Source organism: Pinus tabuliformis, chromosome 7 (assembly GCF_031772625.1).
Source record: "Pinus tabuliformis cultivar Carrire ecotype Pingquan chromosome 7, CPIR1, whole genome shotgun sequence".
Lineage (NCBI taxonomy): Eukaryota > Viridiplantae > Streptophyta > Pinopsida > Pinales > Pinaceae > Pinus > Pinus tabuliformis.
The window spans coordinates 1,169,039,359-1,169,065,286 of NC_142293.1; the positions used below are offsets into that span (position 1 = coordinate 1,169,039,359).

The window sequence follows — 25,928 nt, forward strand, 5'->3', positions numbered from 1 at the left end:
GAGATGATACTTCCCATATAAAGAAACTGAAGAACAACTTGGTATTATTATTAAATATTTTAAAAATACATAAAATTAAATAGGTAAGAAATGTTATATATATATATATATATATATATATTATTTTTTTATTTTTTTTTTTTTTTTTTTAATAGACATCTTTTCAAATGATTTTAGTTTTAATACACATAATATGAAAGCGCAAATCAGTTATTCGGTAAAAATGATCCATATTATATTTTGTTGTTGAGAATTTCGTTCCGCAAGCGTGATGGCCAAGTCGTGTGCTTAATGGATTAATGCATCCGTTAAATCCTCGACAACTCCATTGCGTGAGACCAATGTAACATTGATTTTGATACAAGGTCTATCATAACTCTCGCTGTTACACAGGTACCATTTCGAATCTCGACAGAGAACATGGCTTTTTTCTAGATGATAATTCTCTCTTCTATGTTAAATGAAAGCTTAAGGCTCTTAACGTGAGCTTTGGATTAGGATTGAAATCTTTCCACAAACTCTGGAATTTCTTATTTATTGGTTTTACATTTACTAAGATCTTTGCTGATAACGTATCCTGTTGTAAAGGACATTGAAATGCCTACCTGGATTCCTTATATGAATTAATAACAGTGAGTTATTCTTTAAATTCAGTCAGATTTGTTTTTGTTTCAGTAGACTAGAAATATTAAAAATTAGTAATCAATGATAAAAAGTATCTCGATGACATTCAATGCATCTCTTGAGGGGCTATCTGTGCAGATAAAATTGGGTTTAGTTGGCGACGCAGCCCCCTCTAAAATGGCCATTTGGTTGGTTTTTTAGTGTTCGTGAATCTCGGTTTTCTTTGGTCTGGTGTCTTTCTTTGGCCTTCCGAGAGGTCTCCGAAATAGCCATTTAGTTGGCTTTTTAGTGTTTTGTGAAGCTTTGTTTTCTTTGGTCTGGTGTTTAATTGTGGCTTTTCTAAGAGTGCGAGTTCATGTTGAAACAATTTGGTAGTTATGTCAAATGATTATGACAATAAATTTGAAAATTTGGAGGGTGAGGGTTCTGTTGGACACAAATTTTACATGATACTCCATTTGCAGTTTCAATAGCCTCGTGAATTTCATTACTGATTGATCGACTATCACTTGTCTTTCCCCAGTTTTCAACGGAGCCGACATTCGATCTCGGGGCGATGTAGATTGTACATATGGGGCATGAATATTAAAGACATTTGAAAATTTTGGAAATATAGAGAGCAGTCGCCTCCTCAACAAACAGTTTTCCGGGACAGATTTGTATCAGTCTGCTTCGTTGTAGAGGGAGCAGATTGAAGAGTTTTTAAGTATTTTTGCTAGGCTAGGCAAATTGAGGCATATTTTTGTGTCTGAGAGGAGATGGCGACTAAAGAGGCAGACCCATCATTAGGGTTTTTGACAAAGAAGGAAACTGAGGTTAAGCTGGCTCGGCCCACTAGGGTGAAAAATAAAACCCCTGCACCCATTCAGATAACCGCGGAACAAATCTTGAGGGAGGCCCGGGAACGGCAGGAGGCTGAAATCCGACCTCCGAAGCAGAAGATCACTGACGAGAGCGAGCTCGCGGATTACCGGCTCCGAAAGAGGAAGGAATTCGAAGACCTGATCAGGAGAGTGAGATGGAACACGAGCGTGTGGGTGAAATACGCTCAGTGGGAGGAGAGTCAGAAGGACTTCGCCCGTGCGAGGTCGGTGTGGGAAAGGGCCCTGGAAGTCGATTACCGAAACCCTACTCTGTGGCTTCGCTATGCCGAGGTGGAGATGAAGCACCGCTTCGTAAACCATGCCAGGAACGTCTGGGACCGGGCTGTATCGCTGCTGCCCCGCATCGATCAGCTCTGGTATAAGTACATCCACATGGAGGAGATGCTCGGCAATGTGGCCGGTGCCCGCCAGGTATTCGAGCGGTGGATGAATTGGGAGCCCGATCACCATGGCTGGGCAGCATACATCAAGTTTGAGCTCAGGTATAATGAACTGGACAGAGCCAGGGCCATCTATGAGAGGTATGTGCAATGCCACCCTACTGTCAAGTCTTGGATTCGCTATGCCAAGTTTGAGATGAAGAATGGGGAGGTTGCGAAGGCCCGGCGGTGTTATGAGAGGGCAGTCGAGCAGCTCGGGGAGGATGGGCAGACGGAAGAGCTCTTTGTTGCCTTTGCCGAGTTCGAGGAGCGCTGTAAAGAGATGGAAAGAGCAAGATGCATCTATAAGTATGCTCTCGACCATATACCCAAAGGCCAGGCAGAAGATCTTTACAGAAAATTTGTTATGTTTGAGAAACAGTATGGCGACAGAGAAGGTATTGAAGATGTTATTGTGGGCAAAAGGAGGTTTCAGTATGAGGAGGAGGTTAAGAAGAACCCGCTTAATTATGATGCTTGGTTTGATTATGTGCGTCTCGAGGAAAGTGTCGGCAACAAGGATAGGATCAGAGAGATTTATGAGAGAGCTATAGCAAATGTACCACCTGCAGAGGAGAAACGCTACTGGCAACGGTATATCTACTTATGGTAAGATGTTTATTCCCAACTAGTTTTCTAGTTCTTTATTTGTTTATTTTATTTGATTCAATTAATTTGTTTTTAAAAAAATAAATAAATCCTTGGGTGTAAATTTTCTCTCTTTCCCTGTCATTCCTACATGTCTCAAAGGGCCACACTGCCAGAATTACCATGGACTTCTTCTGTTCTCACCAGACTGGCAAACCAACTTCCTGTTGGCATCTAGTTGTCTAGTTAGTCTCTATGGTAGATGGCTTAGTATTCCATCAACTAGACTAGTGTACTAAGTTCCGGTTGCCATCTAGTTGTGTAATTTGTTTCCGTGGTCGATTGGTTAGCGCTCCATTTGGCATTAACTAGACTAGTGTACCAACTCCCGGTTGGCATCTAGCGGTGTAGTTTCTTTCCATGGTCGATGGATAGATACACTTGATCAACCAGACAAGTAAGCCAACTTCCTATTGACATCTAGTTGTCTAGTTCGTTTCCATGAAGGGTGAATAATCAAATGGGTTGCATCAAAGGCGATGGAATAGGCCTGTTTGAGTGGAAGTTTCCACATTTTCCACTGCTGGTTGGTTGAGCTGAGAGGTTCATTCTACAGCCCAGTATGATGTGTAACCCCGTCTGTCATCAAAGTTGAAATTTTACTTATGTCAGTTCATAAAAAAAATTAATAAACCATACAAAATATTTAAATAATGTCAGTTCATAAAAAAATATTGCACACGAAGATATTGGATCCCTCTCGGCTAATGTTTGATCCGTAATTAAGATGGATCTATGCTGGTTGTATACAAAAGATCTGATAGAATATAAGCCAAAGTCTGGTATTTGAAATTAACTGTCATTTTCATTTATGTAGGATAAATTATGCGTTATATGAGGAACTTGAAGCTGAAGACATAGATCGCACAAGGGATGTATACAGGTAGTATTTCTTGAAATAAGATCGTTGCTCTACCTCTGTATTCTTAATACTGATTGTCAATCACGCCTATCTATGCATAGGGTTGTTTACTTAGCAAAAATGCTGAAATATTTTAGAATTATGGTTTAATTTAATACAGGGAATGCTTGAAGCTCATTCCTCATAAAAAGCTTTCGTTTGCAAAGATTTGGTTGTTAGCTGCACAATTTGAGATACGCCAAAAAAACCTCAAGGCTGCACGACAAATCTTGGGCAATGCTATTGGAATGGCACCAAAAGACAAGGTAAATTTCTGGATGAATTATCAATAAATTTTTAGTGTCTTACCTTTTAGGGGGTTGTTTTAAAGTCTAAAAGTAAAAAAATGCTTCTGCCTGATTCCAACAGATATTTAAAACATACATTGAGATAGAGCTGCAACTTGGAAATCTCAACCGTTGCAGAATTCTGTATCAGAAATATTTAGAGTGGGCACCTGCCAACTGCTATGCTTGGACTAAGTTCGCTGAACTGGAAAGGTCTTTAGGTGAGACTGAACGTGGAAGATCAATTTTTGAATTAGCAATAGCTCAACCTGTCCTTGACATGCCAGAGCTTTTATGGAAGGTTTGTGACAGAACAGCTGAATTATACTGATGTTATTGGTTCTTTTTTCTATTCATCCCTGACTCTGGTTTCAATTGATTGATTTACAGGCCTATATAGAATTTGAATTATCAGAGGGTGAATATGAAAGAACAAGACAGCTGTATGAAAGACTACTAGATCGTACAAAACATTTGAAAGTTTGGATCAGCTATGCAAAGTTTGAAGCTTCCGTCACTCTTGAGGAAGAATCCAGGTCTGCTGAAGAGGACCAACATCCAGATCCAGAAATTCTTGAGGAACAGGATCGGCAACGTGTCCTTCGCACTCGTGGTTTGTAACTGATGTCAGATATTTTTATTTCCTAGGTTTGGTTTGCTTGTTTCACATAATATACTTATGTTTGGATCATGGTGCAGGCATTTTTGAAAGGGCATTTGATTATATGAGAACATCTATTCCAGAACAGAAAGAAGAAAGATTTATGCTCTTGGAAGAATGGCTTAATATGGAGAGTAGTTTTGGCAGTTTGGGTGATGTAAGTTTGGTTCAGAAAAAAATGCCCAAAAAATTGAAACGAAAGAGAGCAATAATGTCAGAGGATGGAACACCTGCTGGGTATGTCATTCTTCTTCACTGGCTTATTTTTTATGTTTATTATTTTAGACAAATATATCCCAATATTGTATATGTTCCATGTTTAAATATGAAACCAATAATAAAAATGTTATGGAGGTTCAGAAACAATAAATATGTGTATATCCTGCTAAAATATGTAAAATCTGTCCTGATTTTCAGGTATGAAGAGTACTATGACTATATATTTCCTGAGGAGTCAGCAATGGCTCCCAACCTTAAAATATTGGAGGCTGCTTATAAATGGAAGAAGCAGAAACTTGATACTGACGACGATTAAACTTGTCAGTTGTTTTTTAACTTCTGATTCTTCTGTACTTCTGAGTCTGCTTGTAACATAGACGGTACCATTTTACACGATCTAAGGCTATTGGTTTTCCATCCTTTGTACAATAGTTTTGCTATAATCATCATGTTATTGGCCTTGCACATCTCTTGCCCTTCTTGGCATTAGCTTCATTTATTCCTTTGAATCTTTAGTTCAGACAACAATTTTGTTTCTTGCCTTGAGTTTTGGAATGAAGTGAATATGGATGTCTTTGTTGAAAAGTCCTTAGAATTAAGAACATTCTACAATCTATTAGACAAAACAGTAGCTTCTATCTATTCAAATGTTAAAATTGTTGTAAGACATAATTATCTCTTGAAGTTTAGATGTGTAAGTTCAAAATGCTTGAATGTCAAAGGATATTTGTTTTAGTTATAAAAGTCAGAATTCTGAAAATAAAATATATGCTAATCCTCTGAATTTCCAGTTACAATATGTGCAATCTTATTGAATAGCGACAAAATCTAGTCCTATTGTTATGTATGTTCTCCGTGTCTTGTTGAGTGCTTTCAGAAAGAAAAGAAAATGAACGTACGTCGTATAGTTTACAGAAATGTACTAAGGTTTTCTTCAAATCTTGTATGGGTGGTTCCTAAGGCACTTGTTTGTAAATGGTTTGGGAAAAGATAAAAGGATGTACACTAATTTAAAACATAGATTGGCTGCTTGCTATAAACTCTGAAACTTTGGCAGTCTTTGACACTAGAGAGGACTGCTTTGACCAATGAAATAATCATGCCATAGTTGATGATCTGTTCAAAGCATTTGGATTTACAGAAACACACTAAGAGCCATTTGAATGTACATAGACATGGAGGTGATCTAGCACCTTTTGGATGAAACATTGCTCCCTTTGGATGGAATGTTTCGCTTTGGAGCCCCTATACATGACTTTGGAATAAGCCTTCCACCTATTGGAGACCACATGTGCCACACATGTGAATTTTTCATGAATTTATGGAGGATGACTTGGCACATGAGCATTGTTTCTTCACTTTGGGAGCATCTTTGGGGGTATTTTGACATCCACTCTTCTATCATGGATGTTTTATGTATTATGCCTGATCTTTGGGGCTTATAAAGAGATAATGGTTGTTTGATATTTTCATTTTAATGAGAAGAGAATCTCTCATATAAATAAGAGAAGCACTTCTCATTTGGATTCATTGCTAGAACTCGCGGAGAAGAATTACTTGCCCAATGCCTACATTTACTTCTTTTCTTCTACATTTGCTATGGATGAATAATTAGGTTGACTTCTTGAGGAGATGTTTTTTGAATTGCTTTACAACATTCATGGATGCTCATGATTAGAGTTTTGAAGAATGAAACAATTTCTTGAGTAAGTGGGCCCACTTGATCTTATGCATTATTATAAGTGTAATTGTATTGCTCTCGTGTTGGTGGTGCATTCTCTTCATATTTTCTTTAGTGTTGGAGAATGTAACTAGGTTCAGTCTTCATAAAGACCTTTGTAAAACATGACATGGTATGTTTTATATATTGAAAAGAAGAAAAATAATTTTATTTATTTATCAAAGTGTGGGTTTCATGCTCAAGTCTAGGTCGAAGCATGTTCTTCATGCTTCTAGGGTCTTCTAGGTCAATAAACGATTTTTGTCATTTATTATAGTCTCATTTGGACTCATTGTAACAAAAGAAAATAATTATTTTTGAGTCAAGAAAGCAAAATTATCCTCCAAGACCAAGTCGACCTAAAGAGGCTTATCTGACTTGTCCAAAAGGCTATAAATAAGGACTTCGACTCATTTGGATCACTCACTAAAGCAAGTTCGAACTGTAATAGTGAAGAAGGAAGAGTGAGAAAGACAAGAAGAAGAGGAAGAGGTTGAAGAAGAAAGATCTCTTGAGAAAGCTCTCTTTTAAGTCCACACATGCGAAGCTCTCTAGGGTTTTTGGACAAGTTACATGGGCTGAAATTGCAGGCCGAAATTATAGACCTTGTTGCAAGGTTGAAATTGCAGGCCGAAATTGTAGACCTTGTTGCAAGGCTGAAATTGCAGACTGAAATTGTAGACCTTGTTGTAGGGCCGAAACTTTGAGGTGAAGCTGCTTTGATCTTCGTTGACTTTGATCTTCTTATTGGGTTGGCTTGGTGTTTGGGAAGAATTGTGGCTTTGGTCTTGGGTCTTGGAAGTCTCAATTTGAACATATTCTATAAGAAGAGAAGTATTCTTTTTGGGTTTTCCCCTTGGAGGGGTTTTGCACTAACTTGGAGCCTATATCTTGTGTACTTAGTCTCTTTGATCTTCATTTTTTTGGTAATTGATTGATGAACAAGAAATAAAAGTAATAAAGGGCCAACTAATAGTCATAAGTAATTATCAAGTAAGGAAAGTCTAACATAACATACAAGATTCTTGATTTCCCAACATGGTATCAGAGCTAGGGTGTAAGGAGACTGAAGATCGCATCTTTGTTGGCACTCTCTTCTCAATGGCAAGGATTGTGAAGAAGGGTTTCAAGTTTCTTGGGAACCTCCTAGTTAGGGCATCTGACACCTAGGAAACACCTCCTCTTGGCTGCTAACATACTCCACTAATCAGTCCTCTCCTCGGACGCATCCTCTAGCATCCAATCATCAAACAAGATGACATTTGCAACTCCCTGTTGTCGCCACCTTGCCTTGGGATCTTTGCACCTGCAAGTTTGGTTAGGGCAACCTTAACAACCCTCAACCCTTGATCAAACTCTGTGGTAACCTTCTCCAATTGAGCTACTCCTCTTGTTGTCCATTCAAGGCATCATAACACAGTGGTAGAGCTTGAGGAAACCTCCTCACAACTCCCTACAACATATCTAACTCCAGCAACACAAATTTCCCCTAAACTCATGGAAGAAGGGTTTGTTTAGGCCACGACCTTCCTGAGATGATTGCGGCTAGGATAGGAGGCCTCTCCTAGGCCTCTCGGTCCAATCAAATCCTCCTCCTTAACGCCGCTGCAACTACCATGATCTGCGGCCCAAACAACATACAAAACACCACTGAAATATGCACAAATAGTTGCATTACTCACCTTTGTGGTAGCGACACCAAGTCTACAAGAAGAACGCTCCCAAAACTAGTGACAAGACACACCAAACAGGGCTTCCAAGCCTCCCTGGCCTGCAACATCACCCACAAAAGATTTTTGTGTGCCAATGTCTCCACAACCCTCAAGCCTAGGGTTTGGATTACCTTCCAAGCCTCCTCTGACGACACTAGCCCATTTGGTGCCCATCACTCTAGCATACCCTGTAGAATGAACCATGCAATCTCGGTAGTGCCTTGCCTCATCACATCTGAACCTGAAGATCCCAAACCTCCACAGTGTTTCTCCCTCTGAGGCTAGACTATCTACGAGCCTACATGATCTCCTCTAGCTCAGTCCTACAAGCACTCATCCTCTTGGATCAAATACCACTCATGCAAACCCTCGAATCTTGTATATGCAACATCACGATTTGATGAAGGCTTTAGCTTGCCAATCTGCTGTCCATCACACAAAGCAATCTCGATCAAACCAATCTCGTTCATGCCAAAACAATCTTCAAGCTGTCCCAACGATCCATGGCAAATCAACGAAAGTCCATGATCACCAATCTGCCATACAACAAACTGTTGTTCACTAGGCTTTCTACCAATCGACCAGAAATCCCAACCAATCTCGCTGGCAAGCCAGTCAAGACCACACCTCCATGTCTTCAGTTGAACCCTTTGCTCCATGATATAGACACCCACAACTCCCTCAGAGCTGCTTCACTGTGCACACTCTGATTCACTGTCCTTTCAAAGTAGCTCAGAGACGCTTTGATACCATGTTGTTTTTCTCGATGCTGGTGTCTAAGATATAATCTTAAATCACTGATGCTACCAAACCAACTATCACAACGATTTTACTTTGCACAACGGAATATAAACAACAATAAATCTACTAGTGTACAAAATATAGACAACTTTTTACAAATTTTCAACCCAACTTTGTTATATTAATCAAACTAAATAATACAACAGTCTAGGGCTCTAGTATCAGGGATAATGGCCCTCAAATATCCACTAGTACAAGAATACAAAACTGGGGCTTGGTTTTAGTCCATTGACAACCAATCTACCCTCAACAAGATACTCTGACCATCTGGCTGATGTAACATGCAATCACAACTCCTCTCGGTTGTACCTTCAGCTCCCAATATACAACACTGCCTCTATCAGTGATCCAAGTCCATCTAGCCACTAAATGCCAACTATCTAATCTGCTTACTTGTTGTGCCTTAGTCCATCAAGGGCACAACACATTGAGACTCCTGTCGAGTTGTTCACAACTCCGTTTGTGAACAACTCTCATCTACCCACTGCTGCTGCTCAACTTCTCAAGGACTTCAGTCCACTATAGTCTTCTTGCATTGCTGCAATGAAGAGTAACATAGGGCATGGAGGGTTGCCACCTATCACTGCATGATGCCCATCTCTCACAATGAACACGGGCTAGGAGGACCGCCCATATTCTGCTGTAGATGTCCTTCTCTGCACGACAAATCTAGTGCTGCTCAAAATGTTCCTGGCTTATTAGACCCTTGAGCTCTTTAATTGCCACTCTAGAAAATACTTTTGTCCATCAAAGTGCTGCACACCGGGCTCCAACTTGGGCACTATCACGTTGCCTTCCAAAAAACCATAAATGCCTAGTCCACTGTCCACACTTGGTCCACTCTCATGTTGCCCTCCAATAGACCACGATTGACCAATCCTTGCTGTAGCATCTACTCCTAGTTATGGCATCCAACACCTAGGAAACCCCTCCTCTTGGCTGCTCATAGACTCCACTAATCAATCCTCTCCTTGGACACTCATCCTTTAGCATCCAGTCATCAAACAAGATGACATCTGCAACTCCTTGCTGTTGCCACCTTGCCTTGGGATCTGTGCACTTGCAAGTCTAGTTAGGGCACCCTTAACAACCCTCAACCCTTGCTCAAACTCTATGGTAACCTTCTCCAACTGGGCTCCTCTTCTTGTTGTCCATTCAAGGCATCATAACACAGTGGTAGAGCTTGAGGAAACCTCCTTACAACACCCTACAACTTACCTATAACTCCAGCGACACAAATTTGCCCTAAAGTCATGGAAGAAGGGTTTGTTTTGGTTGTGATCTTCCTGAGACGATTGCGGTTGGGATAGGAGGTCTCTCCTAGGCATCTCAGCGCAATCAAATTCCCCTCCTTAACGCTGCTGCAACTACCATGATTTGCAGCCTAAACAACATACAAAACATCACTGCAATATGCACAAATAGTCCCAATACTCACCTTTGTGACAACGACTCCAAGTCTGCAAGAAGAATGCACCCAAAACTAGTGACAAGGCACACCAAACAGGGCTCCCAAGCCTCCTCAAGCCTACGACATCCTCCACAAGGTAAGTCACACCAAATTACAAAGATAACAAAGATAACCTTCCAGAGCTTGTGTGCTTGCCCTTGCGTCCTTGTTGCCCTAACTTGCTGTCCAAATTAGAGCTCTTTCTTTGATGTGGATACTCTTTGGATGTGAGGAATGAGGCCTCTCCTCACTTCTTTATATAAATTTCTCTAGGGTGACGTCCAACTTATTAAGAAGGGCTCTTTGAACTAAGGCCGACTTGATCTTATGACATATTCACCCACACAATTATTCAAAAATTCATATCTCCATTTCTACATGTCGGATTGTGATGATTTTCGTGCCCTTCGATTGCTCTTGGAGTGCTCTATCATTTCCATCGCTCACATGTCAAATTCTCATCATGGTTTTGGTCGCAACATCGATGGGTACAAAACCCTAAGCTTGGGTTTCAAGCCCACAAAAGACTTTTGTGTGCCAATGCCTCCACAACCCTCAAGCCAAACCCTAGGGTTTGGAGAACCTCCGACGAGACTAGCACATCTAGTGTCCATCATTATAGCATACCCTGTCGAATGAACCCTACAATCTCGGTAGTGCCTTGCCTCATCACATTTGAACCTGAAGATCCCAAACCTCCATAGTGTTGCTCCCTCTGAGGCTAGGCTTCCTATGAGCCTACACGATCTCCACTAGCTCAGCCCTGCAAGCACAATCCGATGAAGACTCTAGCCTGCCAATTTGCAGTCCATCACATGAAGCAATCTTGATCAAACCAATCTCGTTCATGCCAAAACAATGCTCGAGCTGTCCCAATGATCCATGGCAAATCAATAAAAGTCCATGATCACCAATCTGCCCTACAACAAACTGTTGTTCACCAGGCTTTCCATCAATCCACCAGAAATCCTAACCAATCTCGCTAGCAAGCCAGTCAAGACCACACCTCCATGCCTTCATTTGAACCCTTTGCTCGATGATCTAGACAACCACAACTCCCTCTAAGCTGCTTCACTGTGCACACTCTGATTCACTGTCCTTTCAAAGTAGCTCAGAGACGCTTTGATACCATGTTGTTTTTCCCAATACTAGTGTCTAGGATAGAATCTTAAATCACTGATGCTACCAAACCAAGTATCACAACAAGTTTACTTTGCACAATAGAATATAAACAACAGTAAATCTACTAGTGCACAAAATATAGACAACTTTTTACAAATTTTCAACCCAACTTTGTTTAATAAGTCAAACTAAATAATACAATAGTCTAGGGTTCCTGTACCAGGGACAACGACTGATGTAGCATGCAATCCCAAGCCTGCTAGTATTCTTCGTTATATTAGTCCACTAGTACAAGAATACAAAACTGGGGCTTGGTGTTAGTCCTTCGACAACCAATCTACCCTCAACAAGATACTCTGACCATCTGACTGATGTAGCATGCAATCCCAAGCCTCCTCAGGCCTGTGACATCCTCCACAGGGTAACTCGCACCAAATTACAGAGATAACCTTCTAGAACTTGTGCTCTTGCCCTTGTGTCCCTAATTCGCTGTCCAAATCAGAGCTCTTTCTTTGATGTGGATACTCTTTGGATGTGAGGAATGAGGCCTCTCCTCACTCCTTTATATAGCTTTCTCTAGGGTGACGTCTAACCTATCAAGAAGGGCTCCTTGAACTAAGGTCGACTTGATCTTATGACATATTTACCCACACAATTATTCAAAAATTCATATCTCCATTTCTACATGTCAGATTTTGATGATTTTCGTTTCCTCCAGTTGCTCTCGGAGTGCTCTATCATCTCCATTGCCCACATGCCAAATTTTCATCAGGGTTTTGGCCCCAACATCGATGGGTACGAAACCCCTAGCTTGGGTTTCAAGCCCACAAAAGAATTTTGTGTACCAACGCCTCCACAACCCTCAAGCCTAGGGTTTGGAGTACCGCCCAAGCTAGAAATCTCACCATACTTCACTTTTATTTCTCAAAATAAATAAGGGATCCCTTATAGGCAAATTGGCCATAGAGAAATTCAAATTTTTTACAGCAAATGAAACATGGAAAACTCGGCTCCCTGAAATTTGATTTGCACTTTCGATTTTCACTCGTGCGACCTTCCAAAATTTGACCTATTCTTTCACGTGTTGCATCACCCTTCCTTAGCCTCACACACACGACTTGTGCGTTAAGCCTCTAGCACGTGTGACCTTGTGCACTCCTTGGCTCGTGTGACCTCCTTGGAAATGATCTTGCTCACACTTGTGACTCTTTGAAATTTGGTGTTCAGTCACTCTTATGGCCTTGGCCTCCACTAAGTTTCCTTTTCCAGAATTTTCAACCATAAACTTTCCTTCTCTTCAGCCTTAATGTTAAACACACATGGACAGCCAAGACAGTATGAAAGATAAAACATGCAATTCAATTTTTATTGATAAATGATTTACATTTATAGTACATTATGTGACTCTTGGGTTTCAGATCCCAAGGTCTCTTGGACTGCTTTTGTCCATTCAACTTCCACACTAACCATTTAGGATTAGGTGTCCAACATTCCCCCCCTTAATCCGAAGGGTTATGTATGAGTCCAAGAAGAGAGCTGTAATACAACATGTGCAAAAAATGCATGGCAGCACTAGGCTGAATGTGCTCTATGAAATGTTGGTAAAAAGGGCGGTGGTTTAAGGATGACCACCAACACTGGAACGCTTAGTGCAGTTCCCGGAACTCTTCCAAAACTGGCAAGAAACTGAAGTTTTCTGCTAGAGGAAGTGATCCTATTGTTTTAAAGAGGGAAACCTTCAACCATAAAAGGGAGGCCTCACCTCGCATAAAAGGTAAAACTTCAACCTGAAAAGGGAAGTCTCAACCTGTGATGGTTCAAGGATGACCAACAACTCTGTAATTCCTGGAACTCTTCCAAAACTGGCAAGAAGCTGGTGTCTTCTGCTAGAGGAAGTGTTCTCAATCTGTGATGGTTTAAGGATGACCAACAACTCTGTAATTCCTGGAACTCTTCCAAAACTGGCAAGAAGCTGGAGTCTTCTGCTAGAGGAAGTGTCCCAGATTGCCAACTGAAGGCATGTTCAGGCATCTTTGTCTCTGGCTACAACTCTGAAACTGGTGTGGCAGGTTGTGGCTCAGGCTCGCTTGATGTGACTTTGAAGCTTGTAGATGACCATCATTTCCCCCCCTGTCAGGTACAAGGTGAGAAGATGGAGAAAACTCAACTGCAAGACTGTTCAATACTCTAGAACAAGTTCTAACATGCGTTTGGAATATCTTCTTGGCTGTTGATGCCCATTGCCAAGAAGCGATCCATCCAAGATGAATCTTTGTTCTTGCAGGACGTTTATTTTTGAAGCACCTGTGTGAAGAATGGCTGGTTTTATGACAGTGCTTACATGGATGAAGATCAAAACAGTGATCTTTCAGATGGCCAACTCGGTCACAGTGTTGGCATTTTACAATCTTTGGTTGTTGTTGTTGCTGTGGAAGAGGAGTAGAATCTGGAACAGCTGAAGCTGAACTGTCATGAGGAGCAGGTGAACTGTCATGAATGAATCCGGCACTCTGAAACTGAATGGGCTTGGCATAGTCTAGAATATGAAAGGACAAGTCCTTGTCATATCCAAGACCAGTTCTGTGCTTGTTGTGGACAAGTTGTTCCCAAGGTCTGATGATGGGCTTGGGAAGTGCAGACTGAGTTTCTGCATCTGCATGTACAGCTGCTGCTTTATTGGGTACTGAATCTGAATGAACTTGAACAATATTGACTTGCTGTTTATGGGAGTCTGCTTTATTGTTCTGAACAGAAACATGTTTAGAATGATGACTCAACTGTTGTAATTCTTCCTGCTGTAGCTTTGTCTCAAGCTGCAAAAACTCAATATTCTCTTGTACATTATGCAAACAGGTTCTAATGTCAACAAGAGAAGCTTTGCTTATTCTTACTGTACCATGATCAGAGGAATGTATCAGAGTTTTTAAGAACTCCAATACTTCACCAATTCTGGCTATTTTATTCATTGTCAAATTGCACTTGAAACTGATCACAACTTGTAGAGAAAAATCAACACTCACTCGCAATATGTCAATACAATTGGATTTTGCAACAGATTGCACTTGTCTTCAAAAGATTGCACTTGTCTTTAAAAATAGTGATGGTTCTCGATTTCAGTTGTGTTTGGTTATATAAGTATCATATTCCAACACATTTGAAATAACATAAAGTAATCAGTGCCGTATAAGGAGGAGCATGAATCGACAAGAAAAATGACCGACGCATAGGATGCTTTCATATCATATAATACCACACATTCATACCTCAACAATCATATGCCTTGCCTAGTAATATACATGATATGTACAAAAAATTAGCTGATAAACAGAAGCCACCCCTGATCTGCTAGGACTGCAAGAGAAGCCAAATCAGCTTAACCATATATACACTCTTTCAGGTCCTAGCTAAGAATAAGATCTCCAATCTTATGGAACCCACATATCGCTTCCTTCTCAAATAAATGTCAGATGCTTGCAAAACCCTGCCTTTTAGAATGAATTTAGTTAGATACTTGTTCAACACTGTCTCTAAGAACAGTTCAAACCAAAACTCCTAGTTGAATAACCAAATAACATAGAATCTTATTTGCGGCTGTCACTGGATTCCTTAAATGAGCTGCTTCCCATACTACTAGCCAAAAAAAATAAAGTAAATCTCAAGCCTGTTACATAATATGTAAAGCAGCCTTACAGCTGCTTCCCTATTGACATCTGCTTCCCCTACCGTTTTTTTTTTTTGCTGCTTTTTGGATTACTCTGTGCGCAAACGTCATGGCCACATCCAATCTTCTATGTACATTTAGGATCAAAATAGAGAGATATTAAAGTCCTTTACATTTACTAGCCAAATATATTAATACTGTACAGATAGAGCACAGTAGCACAAAGCAAGATATGTTCGCTCATACCACAGCTGCTACCGTTTAAGATTATGTTTTTCATCAGGGTTTGTCTTTTGTTTTAAAAGATTTATTGCCAACGATGGAAAGACTGTCGTTTCCAATAATACATAGAATAACTAGTGTGAGAGCAAACCACAATATCCACCCTGAGTTAAGGTAACAAACACATGTATTTGAATACGTGCATCAGGACCCACTGCATTTAAACGAAACTGTGAACAAGAGAATGTGTAACAAGAAAAGTGACTTCATACGCGTCTCTGAAAAATAAGCTTTCGTAGCGGTTATTGGATCCTTCAGTTCTGGTGCGTGATCGACCACTTGAGTGGCAGAGTTGCTCCTCTGATTATCGTAGCGATAGTCCCCTGTTGAGCAGGCGGAACATATATCGCATTTGCAGCTGTTCTGACTGCAGTTAGGGCAGCCTTAGCCTTTGGAAGATTTCTCAAAGAAAAGTGAAGCTTACACTCCAATAAATCAATATCACCAAGCAGCAGAGCAGAGAGCTCAGCCCAGACCGAGCAAAGCCCAGCTGGATCGAACCCAAATCAAAGTTTATGCCCAGAAGAGTTCAGGTCTTGTATTATCTTAGCAGGAATGGTCAGCTTGAACATCCCCATTTCATGGAAGTTACGCTGTCTTCAAATGAAGGCCTATACTTGAGCGATGTTAAGCAGCGTTTGAATGCTCTGCGTGGAAAAGGCATGGCCAACGCGTTTTCCTGGTCATCGAAGAGGAGCTACAATACGTATGACTTGAGTAGTAAAGACGGAAAGCTAAAGTGGTGGTGTAACCAACGCATTCTTCAAAAGACCTCAACTCATAAATAATGGAGCAAGAAAAGAAAATAGTGGTGGTACAGTGGTTGGTTTTGCAGAGGAACGTCGAAGAAGGAGGCAAGGTATAGATGGATAACCTGTTTGGCGCCACTCAGAGGTACGACAGGGAATCCATTCTCCAAAACCACGATTTCGACAGCGATTTCAAGCATCAATGGGAAAATATGTACCATACCCAATATTTAAACAGTGGTCCATAGGCAACACTTTCTGAGTCTTTAACATCTGTATATGGTCAGCGCTGAAACATCAAATGGCTTTATGCATTCTTAGATGGGTATTCTCGAACTGTAACTATTATAATTCAAATCACCATGCTGCAGCCAGACACAGCGAAAGAGGTCATTGGTTTCCCATCAACTATTTCAAAAGATGGAGCAGAGCAATCAATATCTGACGATGAACCTGGGCGCGTTATGGCAGGGTAGGAGTTACAAATATATGAGTACTGCGTATGAGCAGTGATAAATGCAGTCAAGAGAAGCCGAGCACTGTGCGTATAGGAGAGAGCAGCGTATGGAGCGTTTCAAGAACTGGAATTTCAGCAACGTATGGGAGAGAGCAGCGTTCTGCATGCAGGTGGAGAAGCTACAGGAGCAGCGTAGCAGAAGGAACAGGCCAGTGGAATAATAATGAGTTGTAGTTCCTCTTCCTATCGACTAAATTTAAAAATTTCCCTTGTGAGTTGTTGTTCCTTTTCTATATGCCATGGTTCCACCTGACTATTCTCTGTTAGATGTTGATGACTTTCTAACTGCTCTACTAACTCTTTCCTCTTCTGCCCAAGCGACTTATAACTCTCCTTAAGCCATTCCCTCAATGCATGCTTCACCATCTTTAACTTGGATTCCTATGCGAAGGAAGGCGATCTTAAGACTAGGGTTTTCCATTCTTGCCTTATATTATCCATTACACTGTCCTCTTGTAGCCATGCTGAGTTGAACCTAAACGGGATGGGACCTAAATCTTCCGATTGATCCATTAATAATGTGATTGGGAGATGGTCATAATATCCCTACACCTTGATTGATGAAGTGCACTCCAAACCCTTTAGCAAACAACTAATGTGGATAAGAAATCTGTCAAGTCGAGCCGAAATATGATTAATTCTAGTTTGTCGGTTCAACCAAGTATATTTACTGGCCTTTGGGAGCAGAGCAATTAGATCCCATTCATGGATTAGATCTTCCATATATTCCTTGAAGGGATATCGAACTATGCTCCCTCCTTTCTTTTCTACATATTTGAGCATTGTGTTGAAGTCCCCTCCCATTATATAGTTGTGGTGGAAATATTTCTCTTTAATAATGTTCAAAGAGTCCCAAAAGTACACTTTCTCTCCATATAGCACAAGTGCACAGACGTTGATAAAGGGGATTTGTTCTCTAGTGTCCTTCTTTTCCAAAATGATTATTATCCAATTTTGAGTTTGCATACTGTCTATATATTTGAAATGGTTTCCCGTAAAATAATACCTATACCTCCAGACATACCTCTGGAACTTTGAACGATGTCATTACCTTCTCTCCAAAAGGCTTTAACTGCTACAAAAATATCCTTTTCGTCAAGCTTGGTTTCATGAAGAAATAAAACCCAAGGCTTCTCCTACTTCACCATGTCTTTGACTGACAAGGATTTATTGGGGCCCCCTAAACCCCTTATATTCCAGGACAATATATTCATTATTTATTTGGAGGGAATTGAGGGGCTCCTCCTCCTACTTCTGGTGACTCCGCATCTTTGACTGGTCTTGGTTTTAATATTTTTGTGTTTATTGATTGATTGTCAAGTTTCTTATTAAGCTCTGCTTCTTGCTCTCACGTGGTTTTTTTTATAGGGTCTTCCCTTCTTTTTCTTATTGCTCTATGTTTTGTGACTGCTACCATCCTCTGCCCATACTAAATTTTGCGCCATATTTCGGGTAATAACCTCTATGGCAAAAGGCCTTGTAATATTCCTAATTAGCCATGGCTAATTGGAATATTCAATTTTGTTCAATTTTGCTTTCTATAGTTATTTATAAATAAAAAGGTGAGGAAAGGGGGACATAACTCACTTTTTGAATAAAGTCACTCCCTAGTAGCACAACGTTGTAACTTAAAAGGGGAGCCAAGGGGGCCAAAGGACCACGTAGAGAAGGGGGCCCACGTAGACACTTGGAGGGACTGCACAGATGGAGAAAGAGCACATGGCAAGAGAGAGGTTACGTTGGAGGAGGTGGGCCTTAGGGTTTTGAGAAAGGCCAACAATATAAAGGAGAGAGGAGCCTCTGCATTTGGGGCATTGGATTATGTTGCATTTGAGCTAGTCACTTCGACTTAGAGCACGCTCGCTGTTTAGCTTGTCTGCAACACTGTTTAGTGCATCGAGTGTCTCTGTTTGGAAATCTCACCCTTAGCCCCGAGGGACTTCGAGTGCCTGCTCATGCAAGGTAGTTTCATCAGTATTTTGCAGGAGGAGCGATTTCTGGAGTTGAGGAGGAACTAAGCATTTTGATGACTCTGCAGTCTTGAGAGGGGAGGACATAGTCTCTTTTGGTAGGAGCTCCAGATTGGGCTTATGTGGAGGATTTGAGCTTGGAGATTGAGCAAGGGATCAACCCTTGCAGATTGGAGGATTTTGGCAGAGTCTTGGGTAGAGTTTTGGAGGATTCTCTTCAGGGGCAGCGCAGAGCCTTGAGGGATAGCATAGATCCTCAAGGGGTGATTTTCGGGGGTCAGCTATTTTAGAAAAGCTTTCTGGGCTTTGCCGGGTTTATTGAGCAGAGGTTGATTCCAGAGTTTCAGCATTTTCTGAGGAGAGGAACAACCCCAAATCCTCACTTGATTCCAAAAGTAGCAGCAACACAGCAGTTCTCCGGCAGCTTGGATGCAGTTCAGAGAGAGGCCATTTCCCTACCATTCTGAGTGTATTTCTTCACTTGCCTTGAGCAAGTCGAGGTGCTATCTTTCTGATCACCTCTTGTACTCTTTCCATTACTCAGTATAATAAAATGGCTTAGCATTTCTCTCTGCATTTCTCGAGTATCTGCTTATATTCCATGTATACATTATTGTATGTCGCACTACTGTTATTTTTATCTCTTTGAGCTTCCCGACTACTATACCACTTGTGTGTCTTTCTCCTATACTCTTAGACAGAGTCTGGAAAGGGCCAGGTAGCCTCCAGATCTCGTCCTCTTTTTAGAGGCGACATATCTGGTAAACGCCCTCCCAGTCCATCTCTGGTTGGAGTTTGCTTGTGTTTGAGGGATACCCCTGATAAGGGATATTACAGGCCCCTCGTGGACATCCTTTTGAGGATAATTCTCAAACGCAACCACCAGGGCATTGTGCGCTTCCATTGCAAGTTGCTTTATGATCTCGAGGATCAGATGCGCTTCCATTGAATGAGGCTCTGATTGTTGCAGATCCATGACATTATCGACACCCGGGGTTTCCCCAACTTCATTGATCTCACCTTCTTCTTTTTTCATGATTGATTCACCCTCACTCGGATTGTCATTGTTCACTGGGTCCTCTTGGTCATTTTGGAGGATGCCGAATGGATTTGATGATGTTGAGGCCCCATTATTCTTTGAGGGGTTTCGAGCCTTGTTTGTTGCTGCCTTCCTTTTGTTTCCTCGTCATTGTTGAGTTTTCCATTGCTCCGCATGATTTGTCGTTGGATCTGAGACTTTGCTGGAAGTGGCTTTTTACAATCCCTAGCAAAATGTCTGTATTCATGGCAAAACTGACATTTGAAGGGGATCTGTAGTCAAGACTTTGCCAATGTATCCAATTCCCAAGCGTGAAATTATTATTTGGGAAGGCATGCCCTTTTACAAATCAACTTCCACACAGATCTTAGCGCATGCAAATTGGGAGCGTTTGGGTTATGCCTTGTCCAAGTATTTCCCAACTCTATTCCCAATAGCTCTTTCGTCACTCCAGTAAGAGAGAGGGAGCCTTGGTAACTTAACCCAAACTGGTACTGCATTCAACATATCCTCATTTGGATTGAAATCTAGAGACCACTTATTTAAGTACATTCCATGAGATCCAAAAAAGTAAGGGCCATTCCTGAAGATCACATCCTTATCTTCCTTTAGTTCAAACATGAAGGCAAAAAATCCATGTCCACATGCATACATTCCAATGTTTCCCTTCACCTTTGGCTTTAAATTTTTGTCTATCCAGGCATCCATTGAGCGAGGGGATGGCCACATCCCTGTAAATTTGTCGACAAGGGCTCGATCGGTGAAGGCCAACGATGTTCTACACATTGTCGTGGGGAGGGCAACCAATGAGATTGATTCAATTTTTTTACAAATTTAGATTCCTTGTTCTTAGGCTTCGATGCCAATACATCCACGATAGTCAGAAAAACAACTTCGTCACGGGGAATGGGAGAGGAAGGCACCCCTCTAAAGTTGCCACTGATAGAAGAAGCTAGAGTTTAAATATGCGCAAGAGCAAAGTGAAGAAAATAAATTCTTAATTTAAATAAACTTTGTGAATATAAATTAAAATCATAATAACATTTAACTTAATATATATATATATATATATATACATGAAAAGAAACAAACTTATGAGAAGTAAATAGTAAAATAAATACTTAAAAAAAATTCACATATTAGTATAAAAGTTAACCAAAATCACAATATTAATGTAAAAGTTAAAACTTAACCAATGGAGATGATACTTCCCATATAAAGAAACTGAAGAACAACTTGGTATTATTATTAAATATTTTAAAAATACATAAAATTAAATAGGTAAGAAATGTTATATATATATATATATTTTTTTTTTTATTTTTTTTTATTTTTTAATAGACATCTTTTCAAATGATTTTAGTTTTAATACACATAATATGAAAGCGCAAATCAGTTATTCGGTAAAAATGATCCATATTATATTTTGTTGTTGAGAATTTCGTTCCGCAAGCGTGATGGCCAAGTCGTGTGCTTAATGGATTAATGCATCCGTTAAATCCTCGACAACTCCATTGCGTGAGACCAATGTAACATTGATTTTGATACAAGGTCTATCATAACTCTCGCTGTTACACAGGTACCATTTCGAATCTCGACAGAGAACATGGCTTTTTTCTAGATGATAATTCTCTCTTCTATGTTAAATGAAAGCTTAAGGCTCTTAACGTGAGCTTTGGATTAGGATTGAAATCTTTCCACAAACTCTGGAATTTCTTATTTATTGGTTTTACATTTACTAAGATCTTTGCTGATAACGTATCCTGTTGTAAAGGACATTGAAATGCCTACCTGGATTCCTTATATGAATTAATAACAGTGAGTTATTCTTTAAATTCAGTCAGATTTGTTTTTGTTTCAGTAGACTAGAAATATTAAAAATTAGTAATCAATGATAAAAAGTATCTCGATGACATTCAATGCATCTCTTGAGGGGCTATCTGTGCAGATAAAATTGGGTTTAGTTGGCGACGCAGCCCCCTCTAAAATGGCCATTTGGTTGGTTTTTTAGTGTTCGTGAATCTCGGTTTTCTTTGGTCTGGTGTCTTTCTTTGGCCTTCCGAGAGGTCTCCGAAATAGCCATTTAGTTGGCTTTTTAGTGTTTTGTGAAGCTTTGTTTTCTTTGGTCTGGTGTTTAATTGTGGCTTTTCTAAGAGTGCGAGTTCATGTTGAAACAATTTGGTAGTTATGTCAAATGATTATGACAATAAATTTGAAAATTTGGAGGGTGAGGGTTCTGTTGGACACAAATTTTACATGATACTCCATTTGCAGTTTCAATAGCCTCGTGAATTTCATTACTGATTGATCGACTATCACTTGTCTTTCCCCAGTTTTCAACGGAGCCGACATTCGATCTCGGGGCGATGTAGATTGTACATATGGGGCATGAATATTAAAGACATTTGAAAATTTTGGAAATATAGAGAGCAGTCGCCTCCTCAACAAACAGTTTTCCGGGACAGATTTGTATCAGTCTGCTTCGTTGTAGAGGGAGCAGATTGAAGAGTTTTTAAGTATTTTTGCTAGGCTAGGCAAATTGAGGCATATTTTTGTGTCTGAGAGGAGATGGCGACTAAAGAGGCAGACCCATCATTAGGGTTTTTGACAAAGAAGGAAACTGAGGTTAAGCTGGCTCGGCCCACTAGGGTGAAAAATAAAACCCCTGCACCCATTCAGATAACCGCGGAACAAATCTTGAGGGAGGCCCGGGAACGGCAGGAGGCTGAAATCCGACCTCCGAAGCAGAAGATCACTGACGAGAGCGAGCTCGCGGATTACCGGCTCCGAAAGAGGAAGGAATTCGAAGACCTGATCAGGAGAGTGAGATGGAACACGAGCGTGTGGGTGAAATACGCTCAGTGGGAGGAGAGTCAGAAGGACTTCGCCCGTGCGAGGTCGGTGTGGGAAAGGGCCCTGGAAGTCGATTACCGAAACCCTACTCTGTGGCTTCGCTATGCCGAGGTGGAGATGAAGCACCGCTTCGTAAACCATGCCAGGAACGTCTGGGACCGGGCTGTATCGCTGCTGCCCCGCATCGATCAGCTCTGGTATAAGTACATCCACATGGAGGAGATGCTCGGCAATGTGGCCGGTGCCCGCCAGGTATTCGAGCGGTGGATGAATTGGGAGCCCGATCACCATGGCTGGGCAGCATACATCAAGTTTGAGCTCAGGTATAATGAACTGGACAGAGCCAGGGCCATCTATGAGAGGTATGTGCAATGCCACCCTACTGTCAAGTCTTGGATTCGCTATGCCAAGTTTGAGATGAAGAATGGGGAGGTTGCGAAGGCCCGGCGGTGTTATGAGAGGGCAGTCGAGCAGCTCGGGGAGGATGGGCAGACGGAAGAGCTCTTTGTTGCCTTTGCCGAGTTCGAGGAGCGCTGTAAAGAGATGGAAAGAGCAAGATGCATCTATAAGTATGCTCTCGACCATATACCCAAAGGCCAGGCAGAAGATCTTTACAGAAAATTTGTTATGTTTGAGAAACAGTATGGCGACAGAGAAGGTATTGAAGATGTTATTGTGGGCAAAAGGAGGTTTCAGTATGAGGAGGAGGTTAAGAAGAACCCGCTTAATTATGATGCTTGGTTTGATTATGTGCGTCTCGAGGAAAGTGTCGGCAACAAGGATAGGATCAGAGAGATTTATGAGAGAGCTATAGCAAATGTACCACCTGCAGAGGAGAAACGCTACTGGCAACGGTATATCTACTTATGGTAAGATGTTTATTCCCAACTAGTTTTCTAGTTCTTTATTTGTTTATTTTATTTGATTCAATTAATTTGTTTTTAAAAAAATAAATAAATCCTTGGGTGTAAATTTTCTCTCTTTCCCTGTCATTCCTACATGTCTCAAAGGGCCACACTGCCAGAATTACCATGGACTTCTTCTGTTCTCACCAGACTGGCAAACCAACTTCCTGTTGGCATCTAGTTGTCTAGTTAGTCTCTATGGTAGATGGCTTAGTATTCCATCAACTAGACTAGTGTACTAAGTTCCGGTTGCCATCTAGTTGTGTAATTTGTTTCCGTGGTCGATTGGTTAGCGCTCCATTTGGCATTAACTAGACTAGTGTACCAACTCCCGGTTGGCATCTAGCGGTGTAGTTTCTTTCCATGGTCGATGGATAGATACACTTGATCAACCAGACAAGTAAGCCAACTTCCTATTGACATCTAGTTGTCTAGTTCGTTTCCATGAAGGGTGAATAATCAAATGGGTTGCATCAAAGGCGATGGAATAGGCCTGTTTGAGTGGAAGTTTCCACATTTTCCACTGCTGGTTGGTTGAGCTGAGAGGTTCATTCTACAGCCCAGTATGATGTGTAACCCCGTCTGTCATCAAAGTTGAAATTTTACTTATGTCAGTTCATAAAAAAAATTAATAAACCATACAAAATATTTAAATAATGTCAGTTCATAAAAAAATATTGCACACGAAGATATTGGATCCCTCTCGGCTAATGTTTGATCCGTAATTAAGATGGATCTATGCTGGTTGTATACAAAAGATCTGATAGAATATAAGCCAAAGTCTGGTATTTGAAATTAACTGTCATTTTCATTTATGTAGGATAAATTATGCGTTATATGAGGAACTTGAAGCTGAAGACATAGATCGCACAAGGGATGTATACAGGTAGTATTTCTTGAAATAAGATCGTTGCTCTACCTCTGTATTCTTAATACTGATTGTCAATCACGCCTATCTATGCATAGGGTTGTTTACTTAGCAAAAATGCTGAAATATTTTAGAATTATGGTTTAATTTAATACAGGGAATGCTTGAAGCTCATTCCTCATAAAAAGCTTTCGTTTGCAAAGATTTGGTTGTTAGCTGCACAATTTGAGATACGCCAAAAAAACCTCAAGGCTGCACGACAAATCTTGGGCAATGCTATTGGAATGGCACCAAAAGACAAGGTAAATTTCTGGATGAATTATCAATAAATTTTTAGTGTCTTACCTTTTAGGGGGTTGTTTTAAAGTCTAAAAGTAAAAAAATGCTTCTGCCTGATTCCAACAGATATTTAAAACATACATTGAGATAGAGCTGCAACTTGGAAATCTCAACCGTTGCAGAATTCTGTATCAGAAATATTTAGAGTGGGCACCTGCCAACTGCTATGCTTGGACTAAGTTCGCTGAACTGGAAAGGTCTTTAGGTGAGACTGAACGTGGAAGATCAATTTTTGAATTAGCAATAGCTCAACCTGTCCTTGACATGCCAGAGCTTTTATGGAAGGTTTGTGACAGAACAGCTGAATTATACTGATGTTATTGGTTCTTTTTTCTATTCATCCCTGACTCTGGTTTCAATTGATTGATTTACAGGCCTATATAGAATTTGAATTATCAGAGGGTGAATATGAAAGAACAAGACAGCTGTATGAAAGACTACTAGATCGTACAAAACATTTGAAAGTTTGGATCAGCTATGCAAAGTTTGAAGCTTCCGTCACTCTTGAGGAAGAATCCAGGTCTGCTGAAGAGGACCAACATCCAGATCCAGAAATTCTTGAGGAACAGGATCGGCAACGTGTCCTTCGCACTCGTGGTTTGTAACTGATGTCAGATATTTTTATTTCCTAGGTTTGGTTTGCTTGTTTCACATAATATACTTATGTTTGGATCATGGTGCAGGCATTTTTGAAAGGGCATTTGATTATATGAGAACATCTATTCCAGAACAGAAAGAAGAAAGATTTATGCTCTTGGAAGAATGGCTTAATATGGAGAGTAGTTTTGGCAGTTTGGGTGATGTAAGTTTGGTTCAGAAAAAAATGCCCAAAAAATTGAAACGAAAGAGAGCAATAATGTCAGAGGATGGAACACCTGCTGGGTATGTCATTCTTCTTCACTGGCTTATTTTTTATGTTTATTATTTTAGACAAATATATCCCAATATTGTATATGTTCCATGTTTAAATATGAAACCAATAATAAAAATGTTATGGAGGTTCAGAAACAATAAATATGTGTATATCCTGCTAAAATATGTAAAATCTGTCCTGATTTTCAGGTATGAAGAGTACTATGACTATATATTTCCTGAGGAGTCAGCAATGGCTCCCAACCTTAAAATATTGGAGGCTGCTTATAAATGGAAGAAGCAGAAACTTGATACTGACGACGATTAAACTTGTCAGTTGTTTTTTAACTTCTGATTCTTCTGTACTTCTGAGTCTGCTTGTAACATAGACGGTACCATTTTACACGATCTAAGGCTATTGGTTTTCCATCCTTTGTACAATAGT

The 25,928-nt window shown here is 40.5% G+C and overlaps 2 protein-coding genes across 2 annotated transcripts; both read left to right on the top strand.

Annotated features, from left to right (window-relative positions):
- Positions 1-238: 238 nt before the first annotated feature.
- On the top strand, positions 239-24,301 carry LOC149251626 (uncharacterized). The gene is made up of 9 exons (XM_089459517.1): positions 239-393; positions 1,148-2,536; positions 3,393-3,458; positions 3,598-3,742; positions 3,846-4,064; positions 4,154-4,376; positions 4,463-4,661; positions 4,842-4,963; positions 24,245-24,301. Exons 2-8 carry the CDS (start codon positions 1,383-1,385, stop codon positions 4,957-4,959), a joined length of 2,124 nt encoding a protein of 707 aa, XP_089315643.1. The 5' UTR covers positions 239-393; positions 1,148-1,382; the 3' UTR covers positions 4,960-4,963; positions 24,245-24,301.
- Positions 21,088-25,928, top strand: LOC149251627 (uncharacterized). The gene is made up of 8 exons (XM_089459516.1): positions 21,088-21,245; positions 22,000-23,388; positions 24,245-24,310; positions 24,450-24,594; positions 24,698-24,916; positions 25,006-25,228; positions 25,315-25,513; positions 25,694-25,928. Exons 2-8 carry the CDS (start codon positions 22,235-22,237, stop codon positions 25,809-25,811), a joined length of 2,124 nt encoding a protein of 707 aa, XP_089315642.1. The 5' UTR covers positions 21,088-21,245; positions 22,000-22,234; the 3' UTR covers positions 25,812-25,928.